The 19637-nt window shown below is 40.8% G+C and overlaps 1 protein-coding gene across 1 annotated transcript in view; it reads left to right on the top strand.

Moving 5' to 3' along the window:
- The window catches only part of HELLS (helicase, lymphoid specific), a gene marked incomplete in the record, with an annotated part of 1428613 nt that overhangs the window by 312859 nt on the left and 1096117 nt on the right, over positions 1–19637 (top strand). The window contains 3 exon segments of the mRNA XM_044056152.1: positions 4558–4597; positions 5262–5326; positions 9795–9836. Of these exon segments, the coding sequence (XP_043912087.1) occupies positions 4558–4597; positions 5262–5326; positions 9795–9836 (147 nt within the window).

Raw genomic sequence — 19637 nt, 5'->3', positions numbered from 1 at the left:
TGTGTGTACATATATATATATATGTATGTATATTATATATGTGTGTGTGTGTGTGTATATATATATATATTTGTTGTCTGTCTTTCGGCTTTTCCCGGTTAGGGGTCGCCACTTTGGAATTCCGATCCTCTAATGATTGGCAGTTGGTTTTTATGGTGTCGAGTTGCCGCCAGGTTGTGTAAAAAAAAAAAAAAAAAAAAAAAAAAAAAAAAATTCATTATATGCTTCTTTGACAGCTGTTTCTCAAGTGACTAAGCTTTTTTAAAATGTGCTGATTCTTCTTCCAGAGTGACTGCTTCTGGATTAGTTTTGAGGAGACTTGCCTGGCTTTTTAAATTTTTCTCCATGTCTTTTTGCTTTTCCCGGTTAGTGGTCGCCACAGCGGAACTGCGGTCCGCAAATGATTGACAGTAGATTTTTATGATGCTGAGTTGCCAGTCCGATGCCCAAACTTCAAAGAGCCGCAACCTTCAAACTCTTGACAGTGAGATTCCCTTCTTCCTTTTCAGGGGAATTCCTTTTGCCAGGGAACTAGAATTTTCTCTCCTCTACCGTTCTGCATGCTATTACATTTTGTTAAGTCCACCACAGCAAGGCAATTCTCTACAGGGCCAAAGCTCATTTAATCATTATCTTGGCTTTATCTGTGGCGTTTTAGAAAGCGTTGTATTCTAGAAGTATTCTAGAATTTGCAGCTTGCGTCTCTGTACATACCTTTACATAGCATTACAAACTTGATTCATTATCCTGGTCTAGGCTGGATTTGCTAGGACCATTCTTCAGGGACGCCTGAACCATCATCCTTTCTCTTCACAGTCAGTTTAAGCTGTAGTATTCTGTCTATATAGCGAAGGCTACTGTAGCAGTGATCATGTCAACATCTGCTGTCATGGTAAATTTACTTGGCACAGCTATTCTGTACTCTTGATTCTAATTTATGATGATTGGGTTATGGTCCTTAAATGTCAGTATTTCAGCTAAGGCAGTGGTGTTCTGCTTTACAAACATCAAGTGATGATTTTTTGTCTATTTTGTCAGTCATAATAGATTGTGTAATTATTAGTTCAGGTAATTTAGTTGTGCTGAGTCACCTGTAATGGCTATGTTTCAGAAATAGCCTTTGAATTTGTGTTTTCTAGTTGCCCGTTTTTAAGGGGTCCTCTAGGGATGCATGATGTTTGTTGGAGGAGTATAGATACCCTGAAATTTTGAAGGATTTGTGATTACCTACTTGCGTGGTTAATATGGTTTCTTTGTTTAATTCATAAGGGTATTGATTAGAAGAGGAGTGTACAACTGAGGTGGTTATTATAAAAAAAAAAAAAAAAAAAAGCTGTCCCTTCAGCCTTTTTACGGACTCTATCTTGCCTGATGATGCAATGCCCTTGAGGGGTAAAATCTATTTTTTTTGTGGAATTTTAACCTGATTTCTCTTGTAACTAGTATGGCTGATGTGTAGAAATCAGTAAAAACATGTAGCTTTGTTTTGTTGCAAAGGCTGCTTGTGTTCTAGTTGACTATTTTGAGTCCTTTACAATTTTCCAAGCTTGCCCTTGAGGTGAGTTTAGTCTTGCGTACTCCACTGTGATTGTTGAATTGCTAAATAGGCCAAAATTAAGGTATACATCATCTGATCAGATTATTGGGTTGAGGCATATAAATTTTAGTAATCTGAAGTTTGTTGCAGTGGTACAGCACTTTTGTTTGTGCTGCATTAAGCTATTCATTTGATAGTTTTAATGGATTTATGGTTAATGTTGGTTGCTTGGCATTGATCAAATGATCATTTATAGGTAGATAGGTTGGTAATTTATTGGCTGTAGAAGACTCTCTTGTACTGAGTTTGCGTTTTGTGTACCTGACTATTGATACCAACGTTATTTGGCTTGTGGAGGTGAGTGTGACAGAGAGGTGTGATTATACTATTTGATGATTAGAATTGAAAGTCAATGAGGGGGAATCTTGTGATGCACTTTTTGGGTAGAAGTGTAGAGAAAGAGAGTATTTATTTTAAGATGTAATTGGCAGTGAGTAGCAGGAAATGTGTATGTGCTTTTAAAGCAAAGTGTTAAGAATGAGGTTTGTGGTATGGAATTTTAGGTTTTGGTTAGATAGTGAGGGAGGGGTCTAGATGTATTATGACTGAATGTAGTTGGGTAGCTTAAGTTTGTCAGATGGTGCTGCTTAAGTGGAAAAGTGGAAAAGCTGTACAGACTGCCAGCTGCTTGTCAGTAGAGGATATCAAACATCACTTGAGAGTGTACTTGTTTTGCAACATACTTGGTCTACAGAGTTGCCAACAGGTATTGCTCAAGAGAGCATTTAAGAAGTGTGAAACAAATGATGGTATTTGTGTAATGTTGGGAAACAATGATATTTTCTGCATATGTGGTGCACTAGATCTTTTTCTGTCACATCTAAGTATCCCATAAGACTGTGAACATTTAAATGCAAACCAGTGGACTTTCCACCACAATCTGTTATGATAGTCTTCTACTACTTGTTGGGCCCACAAGTTGGTCGGGCAGTCAGCCTGTGGTCATGTACCTCATGTTGTCTGTGGCCAAGGGTGCAAAAAGTAAAGAAAGCTTGCAAACATTTGCAAAGGTTAGGGAGTGAGGAGGTAAGAGTGGGCTGAGATGTTGCAGTCATGAGGTTTGTTACTGCAACATATGCATAAAAGTAAAGTACAGGAAATGACAGGAGTCACTAGTTTTGAATAGTTAATCCTAAGGGTGAGGTTTACTTTTTGTAGCTGAAGTGCTACTGAAGAAGTGAGGGCTGAGCTTGTGCACAAACAGCTGGACTCCTGAGGCAATTATTGTAGAGTCATTGTGATATGTGACCCTTCTAATGGGGGGCACACTTTGTAATTCCCTAAACACTCCTGCAGTCTTGTAAGAGAGCAAGATTACTACTGCTTGTAAGGATAATCTCAAGAAATTCTTAAACGTCCATAAGAGGCCAAACTTCAGCAGTAATTGGCACTGGTGTTTGATACATAAACAGTCACTGAAAAATAATTTGAGTGCATTCAGATATGTTATTCACAGTTATCTAGCATTTAGTAGCCAACTAGTCTTTAACACCTTATGGTGTTGCAAGGGGGAAGATTAAGCAGTAACTACTCAGTGCCCCCCAAAGGTACTCCATTTCTCTGCGCAGCTCTGTTATTTGATTGTGGTGAAATTGAAAGAAATAATAGCCACATTAATGTGTTTCAGCTTTGTGTATTTAAGCATATGCATGCCTCTGTCCATCTCCACTGTAGCAAGTCCTATACAGTTGTTTTATGATCAAGTAGCATCTCTTTCTACTTTTATACAGTCTGATGCCTCATCTCCTGCTTCAAGAGTTATCAGTCTGAACATTTTTCTTCTGGACATTTAACTGATCAAAGTAAAAGAAGTAAAGTTCTGCAACAATGCATTTCAGTTTGCGCTGTCATACACATACCTTCCTGTGCTGGTGCTCCATATTGACAGATGTTAAGCAGTGGCCCTTGGTTTCACACAGTCTGCCTCTGCAACTCACACCAGCATTTTTTTATCCAGAAAAGAGTGTCTTTTTTTGTTGGGGAAAGAAATAATGGCCACAGTAATGTGTTTCAGCTTACTGCTCGTCTTAGATACAATCCCCTAGTTTCAGTTGCCACTAGTAATAATAAAAAAATATATATTTGCTTCTACTGCTGTGAGCAGTGTGTACTGTTACCACTGCTTACGTTATATATCTTGTCCCCTTAGCGTGCCCAGTGTTCATTATTTAAAACATAACTACAAAATAAAAGTGTTCATACCACTGATCAAAAGTGATCATCTGGGTTGCAGTCATATTTCCATCCCTTTATGTAACAGAGCTAGGTTTACAAGGCCATTCTGACTGTTGCCCATGGTGAAAGTTGACTAGGCACATACATCTGAGGAACTAAAGCAGTATGTAGCTGTAGTGTTTCCATGCTTGGGAGGGGAGAGGTTGATGTATGTGGAGACGCTTGGACAGCTTGACGCACACAAAAGAAAAGAGATGAAAATGGAGTAAAGAAGGGGAAATAGGATAAGACTGTGTATATAGCAGCTGTACTGACTTAAGGAAATGTGCATAGTGTGTATAAATGGGGTCCTTGAGCACTTTGTTATAGGCATTGGTAGGGCGTAGGTCACTGAATGGGGTTTAAGGATGCTTGAGGTCGATTTATAGAAAGGCTGCATATGGAAACAGACATTTTTACAATAAGTGCATTACTGGGCAATCCAGACTGAATGTAGTCTTTGTTCCTTTACTTAAAAAAGCATAATGGCAATGGCTTGTAAGCAGAGGGGAATGCACTTAGTTTTACAGACTTTGAGGGATTTCAGTTTCAGGTAAGCATTCTGTGTACTGTACTCTGCTAAAAGTTTAACAAGTTTGAATGTAAGAGATATGTATATTAGCCACCCAGTCAACCTTGCTCAGACAGATGCATTTTAAATGCTCGGCTTTCTCGAGTATTGTGTTTGTATGTTAGGATTATTCATTAATGGGGTGTCTAATTTTCAAATAACGTTTGCGTTGCAGGGTGACAGCCATATGAATGGAAATGAAAATACTGAGCCAGGTAGGTTTGAGTATCAATATCTACAGCACCTGGTAACATTTCCTTTAGTAAATTTATCACATTCTTATGCATGAATGAGGTACTGCTTTAGAAAAGGAGGAACATGGTTCAAAAGCCAACAATTTACAAGTTCCTAGCATTAAATTCTCCCACCTTCTCACTTTTGATTTGTGCATATTTTCTCTGGTTGTCCTTGAAAATGGAAAGTGTGGTGCCTTATACTCACTTGAGAGATAAAAATAAATATGGCAGCCTCTTCTGTGTCTTTAAAATGAATAATCCACTTAGTCATGATGTTTCTTTTGGAGAAAAAGAAACTTCATATCCTTTGAAAATTTTTTTGATTTGTGAGCACTTCTGCTGCTGACTCAGATTGCAATTTGGTTCTGCTGGACCTAAACATGTTTTTACCTTTTTTACTATTTCTGAGACCAAGTTTCACTTTTTCTTGATGCTGAGTTTTCTCTGTGGATTAAGTCATTTTACACATTTTGTAAAATTTAATGTGTGCATGTTATTTATTTATTCATTGGTTTGATTTGATTGACTTGCATTTTTTTCTGTTGTCCCCATCTTTGGGTGCCTTTGGGAGGACCATCTGAATCTTGACTAATGAATACTGGACATTCGATTTTATATTAAAGTTGTGTTGTTCATATTACAGCAAATAAAAAGAAGAGGACTAGAGAAGATGAAACGTATAATATTGTGGATGTCATGTCTAAAGAGGCAAGTTAGAAATTTATTTTTAATATAGTGTTTATTTTCTTGTCATATACATTGACTTTTCTCTTGTTATTAACAGTTATTTTACTATAGTAAGTTTGGCACCTGTGAAAAATTTTGTCCTGCATTTTTTGAACTGCGACAAAACACAATAAAACATTTTTGCCCAGCTTGTACAACTTAATGTGACTACCACTAGAGTACTTGCGGTAGAATCTGTTGTGTGTAAAATAGCGGGGTATTTTTGTGGCTTGGTACTGTGACTCAAGGCCTGAATTTGAGTACTTGGTGTGGTTATAGCCAGATAACCATCCAAAGACACTGAAGGTTATACAGCAATTATGCACACTTCTTTGTCACAGCAGTGGGGGTGGGGTGGGGGGTGGGGCTAAAGCAGACTGCTTTGAAGTCAGTGTAATGGAGAATGGCACTCTGTTAGCCAACAGAGTTCACCTGAATGACATCTCATACTCCAGTGTGGATAATAATTAGGGCAGAACTGTTGAATTTCAAAAACCTAACAACAAAATCTCAGAACTTGGAAGCCTTCCTTAAGCTTTAAGACATCAGAAGTATTGTTCCATGGTAGTTATAGCACTACCTGCATTCCAGGGTGCAACGAGTACAATGTATTCAGATCCACTGGCAACTATAGAAGAATATCTGTATTTATTTGTAACCCTATTGTTTCTCAACAGGTGTTATATGATACAAATCTAAGCATGCTTGAAGTTTTAGTTACACTCAAAATTATCGTATTTTAGCCATTTATAGCCCTCCAGCTTTGACCCATTCAGATCATGCAGAAGAGCTTAATTAGAAAAAGTAAAAGTTGAATGAAATCCCTTTAATATGGGTAATTTCAACTATCCACTCATAAATGATAAACACAACAACAAACATACCTAACGATTCCTGGACTTTGTGTCAGTGCATGTGATCAAATTCATCTTGTACCTGTCAGAGATGTTAGTCTTGCTCTTGTCCTCAAACATTTCTTCCAATTTCACCACTGTGCTTGCTATCCCTTTCCTAGTTGCATTTAACGATTTTGCTGGGAAGTTCTGCATGTAAACCTGCTTTGTGACACCTTAACTCTGTTACATTCAGGGATTACTCCAAAACCAATTTGTTATTTACTGATCATCATAAATGGTATAGCTCCCCAGCAAATATTGTACTTGAGACTGCTGTCTGCTTATTTAAATTTTACTTCCTCTTGGATACATGGATAGATGAATAGATGAAGTGTGTGGTATCAATACTAGTCTGGCATAAGCATAATGGCAAATGTAGAAGTAAAACCATATGTTGGACCACCATATCAACAACTCTATAATGAAAAGAGAAATTTCTTGGCCATTACTAAAATATGTCAATTTCTTCATTATAAAAGGAAGTGAAAACTAATAAGTCTCAGAATTGTTATTAAGAAGTGAAAGGGCAACTAGGAACTTAAGATTGCAGGTAATTCAAAAGACAACCATAAGGCTTTAAGTTTTGTTAAGAAGCTTGGAGGTAACCTACAATTCTGTACTGAACTGCTTTCCAGTGGTATCTCCTTCTCTGACCCCAAGGACATGGTTAATATTCTTGCTGATAAATTTGCTTCTAATTTTATTCCTCCCTCCCTCCTCTCTGTCCTTGATATTCCCATTACATCCCTTCTCCTGAAATCATTTGGACCCAGTCCTTTTGGAATGTGTCTTGACAATATCCATGGATTCGTTCTGAAAAGGGTAATGTCCCAGCTAGCAAAAGCCATCTGTCAACTCTCCAACCGAAGTGTTTCCACTGATTATAGGTTTATCGCCTTGAAGTGTGGAGAATGGCCCTTGCATAAAGGTGGACCGTCTACTCATTCTGGGAATTGCAGCCTCTTAGTCTCACTAGTGTTTGCAAGGCTATGGAACATAATGCAACTGAGCTAATAAACAACGATATAGGTGACCTTTTATCCCGGGATACATATAGTCCAGTTTTGTAAAAGGCAGAATGCACCTAATCAACCTGATAGTTCTTCATAAAGGTTACTGAAGCCATGGATAAGGGGTGTACAGTCCACACTGCTTATCTGGACCTTGCCAAGGCCTTTTACACTTCCACCTCATGCTGAGATTATTAACAAGTTCTCCCATCTCATCATTATTCTGTACTTAGTTTACTGGATTGGTAATTGACAGTCTCATATAAGCTACAATTAAGTTCAGGGATATTTGCTTTAAACAGAAAAATATCACTAGTTGTGTTCCGTGGGTATTGTTATAGTACCCTCTTGGTATAAATTTCTGTGACATAAAAGCCAATATCAAGGGGATATAGATAATCAGGTTTGCTGATTACATTCTAGGGGTGCTTATCCAGTCCAATTCTGATACTCGAATTCTGCTGCAAGGCTGGTCCCAGGCAAATGGTTGGTGTATTAATTGTGAACTTAACCATCAGCATCAAGAAATGCAGTATAGTTTCCTTTGATAAATCTAACATCACTACTCCTTAACATAATGCTGTCATATTTAAGTGGAATGTCATCTATATCATGGACCTGGGTATATGTGGATAACTCTCCTTCGATCAGCTTGTCTCTGGGGTGGTTAGAAAATCTGTCTACCTTATGCAACTTATCCTTTGTGGTATCTCCCAAGAGTCCAGAGAATTTTTAAGTCGTACCCTGTTTTTATCTTATTAGGCCTGTCATTGAATACAGCGTACTCTTTGGCATGTACCTCATCAAATACCTAAACTAGCATGATATACCTCATTGTTTCCTCACCAAAAAGATCTCTGATCTTGGTACTCTTAGCTATTCTAATAGACTAAAAGACGTGTCTCTGTACTCCGTGTCATACAGACACATACAGACACCTGAAGGGCGATCGCTGCTTAGATTTCCATGATATGAATGACCCAAAACTCTCTGACCTAAATAGAACCAGTGGTAAAGCAAACACCATTTCCGGAGACCTTAAACCTATACTGTAACATCAGAAACAGCAAATGAAGCAAAAGATGCGTAATACAGCATATCCCTTGTTTTCTGTAATAGGCCTTTATTATCTCACCCTAGCCAACATACATCTCCTGTTTCTGAAATAGGCTGTCCGTATCCCTAAAACCTTTAAAACCAGTCTGGATAGGTGATTGCAAATTTTCACTGGAGATATATTCAGAGAAACCCTACTTAATGGGGGACATTGTTAGTCTTCCACCAGTGTTAGGTGATTATGCTGAGCTTCCTTTGACCATAAGCTTAATAAGACTCTATAAACCTATGTACATGGAGAGCCGTCACGCTGCCTGCAGTTAAGGTTGGTTCATCTGCTGTAGAGATTTTATTCTCCCTGCCTGGCTGCAATACAAACTTCTCCACAGCTGCCACATTGTAGAAAGGAATAAGTGGACAAACTGAGGAAGGGAGAAGAGCAGGAAGCAAACAAAAAAAGTAGTTGGGTGGATTTGAAGCTTTTTGTTGGCAACAAATTTTTTTTCTTTGCTTCTTATAATTTCGTAGGTGTACTAGGCTAACAACCACATGGGTCTTTTTAAGCCTAACCATACATGCCAAATTATACTAAATTAAATGTATTTAAATGTTTTAAAAGCTCTGTACTAGTAGACAGTCTTTTGAAATGTATTAAATTGCTGTGGGTCTCTCTTCATTGCATTTTCATATAATATTAAAATGAGAGGTTGCATACATTGGAAGGTAGTACTGTACTCATCTGTTGAGAATGAAATTGTTCCTTTCCTGTCCTGTCATGGTATGAGAGAAAGTTACTCATTGGTAAATGGTCACAACACATAAATATTGGAGTGGTAGATTCTTCTAGTGCTTCTGTCCATCTGTGTTTTACTATATTAAGAATACGGCCTTTACTTTGCGTGTAATGAGTGCACCAGGATAGCTTTAGGACATCTCCCTTTGCTGTTTGATCCTGCAAGCTTGAGATGTGACAGTCATTGGCTGTTTTATTTTGGATGTTCATTTAAAGATTTTTTTTACGTTCCATTTATTTCTTATTTGTGTGTCAGAGTAGTTTGTGGAATCACTGATTCTAGTATTCTTAGTCCTTCCCAAGAATGATATGAAATATTTTGCGTTTTGTAGATGAATCAGTTTGGGAAACCTTTCCAAAACCTTCCCTTCAATTTGTGTAATGAGGCACATGGTCTGTTATGCCTTCTTTGGAGAATCCAAGTCTGTATCCATTGCTGGGATTAACAGGCACTAGCAAGCTTTAGTTTTGCTGACCAAGTTATGCCTGTGATGTTTCATGTCCTTATTTCTTGAGAAAAGAAATTTTAGCTTTTTATTGTACAAGTCATTGGCAATCGCAATGAATTCCACCTGTCTTTGTTTTAGAATGTATGGCAAGCTTAACCTTTTTTTCATTTTCTTCTCTCTTCTGTGTAGTTAGGTTTTTGGATTTAACTATTTTTTAAAGACTTGACCATTTTTTTTTCCTTTTAGGAAATCGTAGCCAAAGCTAAAAAGGTCAAAACCAATGATGAGGTATGAATTTTTATTATGCCTTGCTGTAGTTTTGTTTTCTTCTTCTATCTGACCTTCCTTGTACAGCTTTTTTCCAGCCACGTCTGTGTATGCTAAAGTTCATGGTGCATAATCAATCTTAGGGAGGTGTGGATGTGTGTGTGGGTGTGTGATATATTTGTATGTGCTTAGGATAATTAACTTTTTTACAGTAGGAGTTATGATGTTACATGCCCATTATGCATTCTCAGTTTATAGAATGACAGAGGCTTAAAGGAGTTTGCTCTAAGCCATCTTAGACTGTCTTCAGTAAAGACACATAAGATCAATGTGAATTTCATTTCCTTTCAGTGCTGCTTATTACAGTAATTGCCTTTAGAGAAGTCAGTACTTTCACAAACACGACTGGTAGAATTCTCCAGATACTTACATTCTCCAGTTCATTACAACTTTCATCCTGGCAAGGAAGATCTGCCTTCACTCAGGTTACTTTGCTTAGAATCTACCAGTTACCATGACAGTCTTGATCAGTAGCCAAATACTGTTATAAAACCCTTCTGTAATGTGGCAAGAGGTCTAAATTGGAGCCAGATAAAGTAGTTTGACCAACACAGCTTTAAAATGTACCTTCTCAAAAATAATAAATATGTAAACCAGCCATAGGATCTTAAGTGTATAAAGTATTAAAACTTTAGTTGTAAAAGTACTGTAACTTTATTTTCTAAGTTTATATGCAGAGGTATATACATTTGCACATAGGCACATATAAATATTTAATACAGTTGGACTGCTTGAAAGGAAAATACTAGTACTAGATAAATGGACTGACTGAATCTACCCTAAAAAATACTGACCCTTGGCATAAGTTACCTGAAGGTTGTCCAAGTAGATTGCAGAACACTTCTACACATGTTAATACAGTGAGATCCAAAGCAAGATTGATTTACTGCATTTTTCATCTCAAAATATTTAGCTTATTCTGATTTTTACAGGAAATAGAGGTACCTCAGTTTCATTCATGCATACAAAATGATCACAAACTGGGATTAAATAACAGGCTTTCACATCTTGCTTTTACCCCTGCCCCCACCCATTGAGCCAGCATTCCTCAAATTTCTGTCCTGAAGACTAACTTCTTGGCAATATTTACTTTGGCTAGAAGGATTTCTGAGTTGGAAATTTTCATGGGCAAAGAACCCTTCCCCATTTCCACAAGTATAGGATCACTCTGCGTAATAATCCAACTTTCCTGCCCAAGATTATCCCTTAAGCAGGCTATCCTCTTCCCTGTATTTTCCCATCATCCCAGAGCAAAGCAAGGGGACCTTAAATTCTTTAGCTATGCATAGGCAGCTGAGATTTTACTTGGACAACCCAAAGCCAATTAAAAAATCTGATCAGTTTGCATTATTTACCAAAGCTGTGGAGAGTCCAGTTTGTAAGAAGATGATATCCAGCTATCACACTGCATTTGATTCTGTTATTTTCTTTGATAGCAGAACTGTCTATAATCATGCTAGAGTCCATTCTACTATGGCATTAAAATCACCACCGCTTTCTTGGAGATCGCTGAACAAGGAAGCACCTACTTGATCAAACATTCATACTTCCAAACATTACAGTATGGTTATTGTATTAAGTGCAAAGGCAAGGTTGGTCAGGGCCATTCTGCAAGGACTGCTATGTATTACCCTCCCATAGCTCTGAAAAATGTTATGTTATGTTGCCCTATCTCACAGTAATTTTGCAGGTTGGGTTCGGAGCCAATCTCGGCTCAGACTCTGCCGTATACTGAAGCTTGAGAGCTTCCACTGGCTCAAGGCTAACCCCTATCCCATGATGCTCTAGGCCACATCTCCAGATTTCGTTTGCCGCTCAAGCGATCGAGAAGTGTTTTTACTGGCTTGTTGGCTGAGTATAGTTTTCTGTTAGATTAATCTATCTAAAACTCGTTCCTTCTACTCTTTTTTTTTTTTTTTTTTTTTTTTTTTATCTCTAGAGAGTTAGTCGTGTTGTCTGCATTAGATAACTGTAGTTAGCAGTAAAACCCCTTCCTAAACCCGGTGAGAGTTTCTGTTTAACTTAGAGGGCTCTTGCGGCCCCGTTTAAGTTAGAGGGCCGCTTCCCCCATGTCTTCCTTGTCTTGTCTCTGTAACAGAATCCGTTTAAGTTAGAGGATTCTTATTCTTACTTTCCTTTTTTTTTTCTGCTTGTTGCTGTAAAAATAATAATAATATTTAGAGGTAGTTTCCCCGTAAGTAGTTTTTGCGGTTGTTTAGTTAAACATTTTTTCTATAGTGTTGGCTTTGTTTTTCTTATTGCATAATGTTAAAAGACAAGGATAGAAAAAGGGGAACCCAAGGAGCATAAGCCGTCAGTGTTCAAAAAGTGTGATAAATCCACACAGAAGATCTCTCACAGATGGGCACATGAACTGTGTTTATTGCCTCGGTGCCATCCACTTATAGGACTCCTGCACCATATGTCACGGGTTCAAGTAGGAGGGTGCTCCATGAGCATAGAAATAAATTGTCAAGAGGTTTGTTGAAAGGGTCTTTTCAAGAAGCTTTAGACAGCTTTCAGAGCTCCAAACCATCCTCCCCTTCTTCATCTCAAAGTAAGTCAACCAAATGACTGGCTACAACAGCTCCAGTTTCAGAGCCACCTAAAAAGATAGTGTCGTTGGAACCGAGGGCTGTCAATTCCGATACACCCGGAACTACTACTTCGGTGCCAAAAGTCCATGGAGCTGACAGAAGTATCGAGGAGTCTGTGTCCTTTATTGGAGTCGATATCCCCAACGTCGAGATCTGCTATCCTGGAGAGGGGGATCTCCTTCCTTGTCCACCTGTTCTTCCAGGAATTTATCTGATGAAGATGTGGAGCGGGTGGTGAACAGATTGCTTTGAACACCAGCCTTGGAAAAAATTTTGTTGTCTTTGGACCCAAAGGAATCGGAGCCATCCCATATGAAGCCTATTTCATCGGTTCCTCCTCAGATCACTCTGGAGTCTTCGAAGCCAGCGAGTTTGGATCCGATAGCAGCAGAACCGTCGGTGCCAAGAGCACCTTTGGAATCTTTGGTTCCCACTTCGGCTTTGATGTCCTCTGCTCCTTCCGATGTCAAGGAGTCTAGGAGCTGACACTCCAGTCGGGAACGGGGAGGGGAGCCGGCGTGGGCAGTCATTCGACCCAACTCTACCCTTCGATGCCTCGGCTAGGTTGAGCTCGGCTCCTACCTCAGTTTTGGAGCTACCTGCTCCAGTTCGGAGTCCGCCTTCTGTCTCTCTAGAGCGGATGGTCTCCTCGGAGCGGGGCGGGGAGGCCCTTGCACTGATGGAGGGAATGCTGTCTCCTCAGACAGCCCCGCTCTCAGAGCCAACTTCTTGCCCCTCCCAAGTGCCAGTGTCTGTCTCATCACCACCGCCCCCTCCCAAGCGTGGAGACCCAGAACCTCAGGAAGCCCCCTGCTGGTGGCATTGTCTCTTCCGAAACTTCTCTGGAGTACTCCTCTGAGGAAATCCCTCGGAAAGAGACTGTGCAGGTGGAACCACATAGTAGACTCCCCAGAATCTGTTACTTCTTATACCGATTTGAATGAGTTGGAAGGGTCCCCACGGTCCCCTCTCTGAGGGTGTCTTCTTTGTAGACATCCTTGAAATCCTGAAACAGAGGGGTGGTTGGAAACCCACCAACCCTTCAGAGGACGAATCGGTATACCTGCAGGCTTTTAGGTCTCGCCCTTCCACCTCCTGGGTGACTCCTCCTTTTGACCAGCTGTTAGATGTAATATCTCGTAAAGCTTGGACATCGCCTGATACAGTGGAACCTATTCCGAGGAGGCCTAACAAATTTATCACTGCTCCCTCAGAGAAGGAATTTTTGACCAAGGATGTCCCTGTAGATGTGATGGTGGTGGCGGCGGCCACCAAGAATGAGCTATCGGTGACCTCCTCGTCTGTTCATCTTCCTAACAAAGAATCCAGGACTATGGACAGATAGGGAAAGTGTGCTTTTTCTTCAGCAACCTTCACCCTCCGGTCACTAAATTACTGTACCCATTTTACAAGACTTCAGATGGATCTCCTCAAAGAACTTGGAGATGCCCTTCAGTGTACCGTAGCTTCGAGGTCCACGGACAAAGTATCCTCTCAGCTCTCTACCTTCAATTCCATCGTAAACTCCTCCATGCGACTGATTTCATATGCAGCTGATGGAGTGAGCAGAGCAGCTGCAGCAAGAATTTCCCTGAGGAGACATTCCTGGATGTGCCTTTGCAGTTTTGCCAAACCCTTCAAGTCTTCCTTCACCAATGCCCCAATTGATGGTTCATCCCTTTTTGGACCATAGGTGAAAGATACTTTGACCAGGTGTGAGCAGGATGGAAAAACCTTATCTGCTCTTGGAGTCTGTTTTTCTGCCCCGTCTAGACCTTATCCCAAAGGTCAAAAGGGCGGAAAGATGTGGTTCTGCAAGTCCCAAAAAGTTTTTTCGGATGCACGTGGTGGCTCTTCCTCCAGGGGCAGAGGGTGAAGTTATAATGGAAAATGTTGACCTCGTGGCAGAGGGGGTCCACAGAATCAGGGCAACAGAGATGCTTTCTCTGACCGTCCCTTCCAACACTCCTGAAGGGAGGCCTGCCTGCTCTTCCCTAGAGGCAGTTGGGAGTCGGTTGTCACTGTACCCAAGCACCTGGCAGGGAATTTCCCAAGACAAATGGGTGCAAACAATTATCCAGAGGCTATTGCATACCATTTTCCATTCCCCCACCGGTAAATTGTTCTTACCAGATGTCCCACCCGGTCAAAAGGACGTTTTATGCAACACAAGAGATTCTCTCAGTGCTAGAAAAAAAGTCATCCAAGAGGTCCCCGCAGACCAACATGGGTCCAGAACTTACTCAAGATTCTTTTTAGTACCAAAAAAGACAGGAGACTGGGGATCCATTCTAGATCTCAGCAAGCTAAACAAAGCAGTGAAGAAATCAAAGTTCCGGATGGTCACTCTGCAGTCAATATTCCGTTTATGAGGAATGATGATTGGATGTGCTCAATAGATCTCCAGGATGCGTACTACCATATAAAGATGGGCAGGCGATCCAGGAGACATTTACGCTTTCGGCTGGGAGCCAGTCATTACCAATTTCGAGACCTGCACTTTGGTCTCACTACAGCCTCCAGAGTTTTCACCAAATGCATGGCGGTGTTCACGGCTTACTTGAGACGTCAGGGGTTCCGGGTGTTTCCATACCTAGATGTCCGCCCCCGCCAAGCATCTACTACTACGGGTGAGAGATGAAACAATGTCACTTTGCGCCAGACTAGACATCACAGTAAATTTTAAGAAATCTGCCTTGTTGCCATCTCAGCATACTACCTTCTTAGGCGCAGAATTGGATTCAAGAAATAGGACTACAAAACTTACCCCCGACAGAATACAGTCCCTTCATCGGCAAGTCAGAATTTTGATATCAAAGAAGAAAGTTCAGGCCAGATATGTGCTGCAAGTTCTGGGTACGTTGGCAGCAGCTATTCTTCTAGTTCCCCTAGTATGTCTACACATGAGGGTCCTGCAGTGGTTACTATTTGCTCAGTGGTCAATGCAAGATCTTCCTCTTTCACATCAGGTTATCATCACGGAATCTTGCAAAAAAGATCTCCTTTGATGGCTGCAGACAGACCAGTTGTATCAGGGCCTCCGTCTTGTCTTTCCCCAATTGAATGCAGTACGGACCACGGACTCTTCCCAGATCGGGGGGGGGGGGGGTATTATCTGAGGATGACAGTCCAAGGCCTGTGGCAAATACATGAAAGCCACTTGCACATCAATGTCCTGGAGATGAGCGGTATTTTATGCGTTGCAGGCATTTCAGGACTCTCTACCCACTGGTACGGTTGCAATTCAGACAGAGAATATGTTAGTAGTATGGTGTATAAACAAGCAAGGAGGAACCAAATCTTACCTACTATGTTGGGAGCCACAATGAGTTTGCCAATGGGCGATCGCTTCTCAACATTTTCTGATAGCAACAAACATCCCAGGGAAATCCAGCATGATAGTGGACAAACTCAGCAGAGCTATTCTGTTGCCTCACGAGTGGTGCCTGAAGACCGATATTATGGAAAAGATCTTCCAGAAATGGGGCCAGCCTTGCCGTGACATTTTCACCACATCCATGAATGCCAAATGCAGCAACTACTTTGCCCTCATTCCCCCTCCGGGGAAGTCACCCAGGGATCCACTGGTTCACAGTTGGCCCCCCCGGACTTCTCTATGCCTTTCCCCCTTTTCTTCTAATTCCCAAAGTACTGCAGAAAGCCAGCTCGTCGAAAAGTACTGTGATCCTCATTGCTCCTTACTGGCCTTGGCAAGTTTGGTTCCCCTTTCTTCGGACCCATCTGCTGGAGGAACCTTGGATTCTGGGTCCAGCTCCAGACCTCTCGACCCACTCTTTGGGGGAGTTTATCCATCTATCCGAACCCTCAAGTTGGCAGCATGGCTGCTCCAATTCCATGCTTAGCCAGATGTTACTCCCTTTCCCTTACAGGGAGTCATGTTCTTGCCTTGTCCCACAAACCGTCCATGAGGAGACTGTATTCCAATAAGTGGAAGAGATTTTCATGCTGTGCTGCGAGACAGAACATAGAACCTTTTACAGCTCCTATTACTGCAATTGTAGAATTTCTTTCTAAACTTTTTGATGAAGGAGCTGTAGCAGCTACCATCAGAGTTCAGGCATTTCTAATTTCCATACTGGAGAAATGGGAGTTCCTATTATGTTTCATAGACTGTGTAAAGCTTTCCTCAAAGGTACCTTTCTTCTCAGACCCTCAATCAGAGAACCTCTAGTTTCTTGGGATCTGCATCTTGTTCTAACCTCGCTGATTTTACTACCCTTTGAGCCAGCATCATCTTGTGATTTGAAGTATTTGTCGAGGAAGACTCTTTTTAGCAGCCATAACCTCTGCCAGGAGGGTATCGGAGCTACAAGCGCTTTCTGTTTGTGTACCCCTTATATCATTTTTCACAAGGATAGGGTATCCTGGAGAACTAATCCCTCATTTCTCCCAAAAGTCTGTTCAGAGAATAATATAAACCAATCCATTGAATTGCTGGTATTTTTTCCGAACTACAGCGACAAGGCCAAATATAAACTGCATCAGTTGGATGTACATAGGCAGTTACGTTTTTACCTGCATAGGACAAAGGACCTAAGGAAGTCCAACCAGCTTTTTGTGTCCTTTTCTGATAAAAAGAAAGGATTGTCAGTTTCCAAAGTGGCTTACTGATTGCATTTCCTTCTCTTACAATAAGAATAATAAACAACTACCAGGGAAGATAAGAGGACATTCCACAATTTAAGTCTCTGTGTCCTCTGCTTTTCAGGTCAGACTTCTATTGATTCTGTTTGTGCAGCTTGCCACATGGGTGAGACCTCATACCTTCATCACTCATTACAAAGTGGACGTGGCCTGCCGGAGTAGGTCTTCCTTTGGATCCACTGTATTGAAGAGTATTTTTTCCTTAGCAACCCAAGGCTAAAGGTGCTAGGGACGCTGTCCCAACCATCAAGAATTATGGCAAGCTAGGACAACATGACATTAAGAAGTTATGTACTTGCCATAAAGTTCCATGTTTGTTGTTCATTTGCCTACTTTCTTGTGTCCCCCCTCCTGCCCTGGTGGACAACTCTTATGTACATAGTATATATATATATATATATATATATATATATATATATATATATATATTTCTGGTGTACTGATTGGGTTGGTCTAAATCTCGCAAACAAGATCTGGGGATGTGGCCTAGAGCATCATAGGATACGGGTTTGCCTTGAGCCAGTGGAAGCTCTCGAGCTTTAGTATTCGGCCGAGTCGGAGCTTAGATCAGCTCCGAACTCACCCTGCAGGAATGTAGGTGAGATGGACAACAAACATGGAACGTTATGGTAAGTACATCACTTCTTATTATTTGACATATGCTTACCCAGAAAGTCCGACTGGTCAAAAAACCCTTTTCAGTGGAAGCCAAAGGGGAAAAGTTCCACAATTAAATCAAGTTTATAGACAGTTAAGACAGCAAATAAAACAGCATCATATAAACATAAGAAATTTGTTTTTGTTTGTTACTGTGCTGTTTCTTAGTTCATTGTAACAGTATTCTGATATTCCCTAACCTCTTCTGATACTGCAAAAGCTGTTCTGAGTTTGCGAAGATTTTCCTGAGTTTTCCAGAATATTTCTAAGTTTTGCAAAGTTTTTCTTTGTTTGTAAAAGTTCTTCTATATTTGCATACATTTTTCTGTATTTAGGAACCATTCTCAGGGTTTGTGAACTTATTTCCAAGGACTCGTGATACAGCAGGAGTTCTGCCTTTTGTTGTAAAGCATTTATTACTGCACTGGAGCTCAAAACCAGTTCGTTTTACATTAAAAGGATTTTTTCTGCACTCTGGTGGGAGTAGAGGACTGATTTAACACATCTGAGTTGGGACTGCTGGTGAAAGGCTTATTGTGTGTTTATCTGATTGGCCTGAGGGTTTCACTGTGTAAAAGTCATCTCCTGGTATAAAAGCCTTGCATTTGTGCATCATGCAAACACCTGTGCCTTGTATATTAAGCAAGCCTGTCCAGTTTAAAATCCTCTGTAGGAAACGCTGTCCATAGTCTCCCACTGTTCATAGCTGCTTGAAGAGCTGCCCGTTTGCTCAGAGGCAACATCTCTGCAGGTCATTTAATAGTACACTACTAAACACACTCATTTAGACCTTTAAGTGACTCCCCTACTCCATCCTATCTACTAAGGATCTGGTATAATGGACAGGCACTTCCCTGTCATCTCTGTTTCTGGCCTGGTGGACATGGGCATCCTGAAGCAGTGTAGTAATTGCCTCATGTTCATTGACAGCCATTTAATTTTACAACATACACAGTGTGTGAGAGACGTAGATCTAGAATGTCATTGGAAGCAAATATCTCATATACACACACTAAAAATGCAAACCAGGTTGTCAGTTTTACAACTAAACCATTCACTACCAACACTAAGGAACAACACAGACCCACATATGCGGAGGCCCTCACTTGTAATCTGCCCAAACCTCCAAGACCTCCTAAAAGTATCGCTCAGTGGCCTTGCGCACACTCAGACAGCACCTCACACAACACACAGCTCTGAAAATTTTAGTAGTCCACTTCCAAAGGCAACACACCACACAGCCAAACATTTTAGTTATTGGAGATTCCGTTGTAAGACTTATTGATTTTCCCCTTACCAGGCTAAACAAGGAGAAGATTACAGTGAGCTAGCTGTTTGGAGCCAGGATCTGCCGGACCATGCATTCACTTAGGTATTTAAACCACAAGTACTAGTATGACATAAACGACCTAAGGCATACCTCACTGGACTACATAAAAGGGAGACGTGATGGAGCCCTCTGAGTGTGTCCTAGGTGGGCATGGATGTAGCCTTGAGTAGCATCCTACCTTCACTAATGATGATGCCGCAGTACCAGCTTAAAGTGATTTGACTTCAATAATTGGCTTAGTTTCTGGTGTCACAAAAAGGATATCCAGTCTGTCAGCCTGGGGAGGCATAATTGACAAACCATGATGCTTTGCCAGAGATGGTTTGCACTTGTCACCACTTGGCTTCCAGATACTGGCAAAAACTTTATCTATCCCCATAATGCCTTTTTTATGCTGTGCCAAGTAGCTAAACCCTCCTGCATAACAAAATTACTCACGACTACCTAAAGGTACTGTTGCTCAGTGCTAGGAGTGTAAATAAAGTACTGCACTCCCTGGAGGCACTCCTCACC

The sequence above is a fragment of the Protopterus annectens genome, chromosome 14.part0, assembly GCF_019279795.1.
Source record: "Protopterus annectens isolate FY-2018-M chromosome 14.part0, PAN1.0, whole genome shotgun sequence".
Taxonomy (NCBI): domain Eukaryota; kingdom Metazoa; phylum Chordata; order Ceratodontiformes; family Protopteridae; genus Protopterus; species Protopterus annectens.
This window is presented reverse-complemented; position numbering and strand designations above follow the sequence as displayed.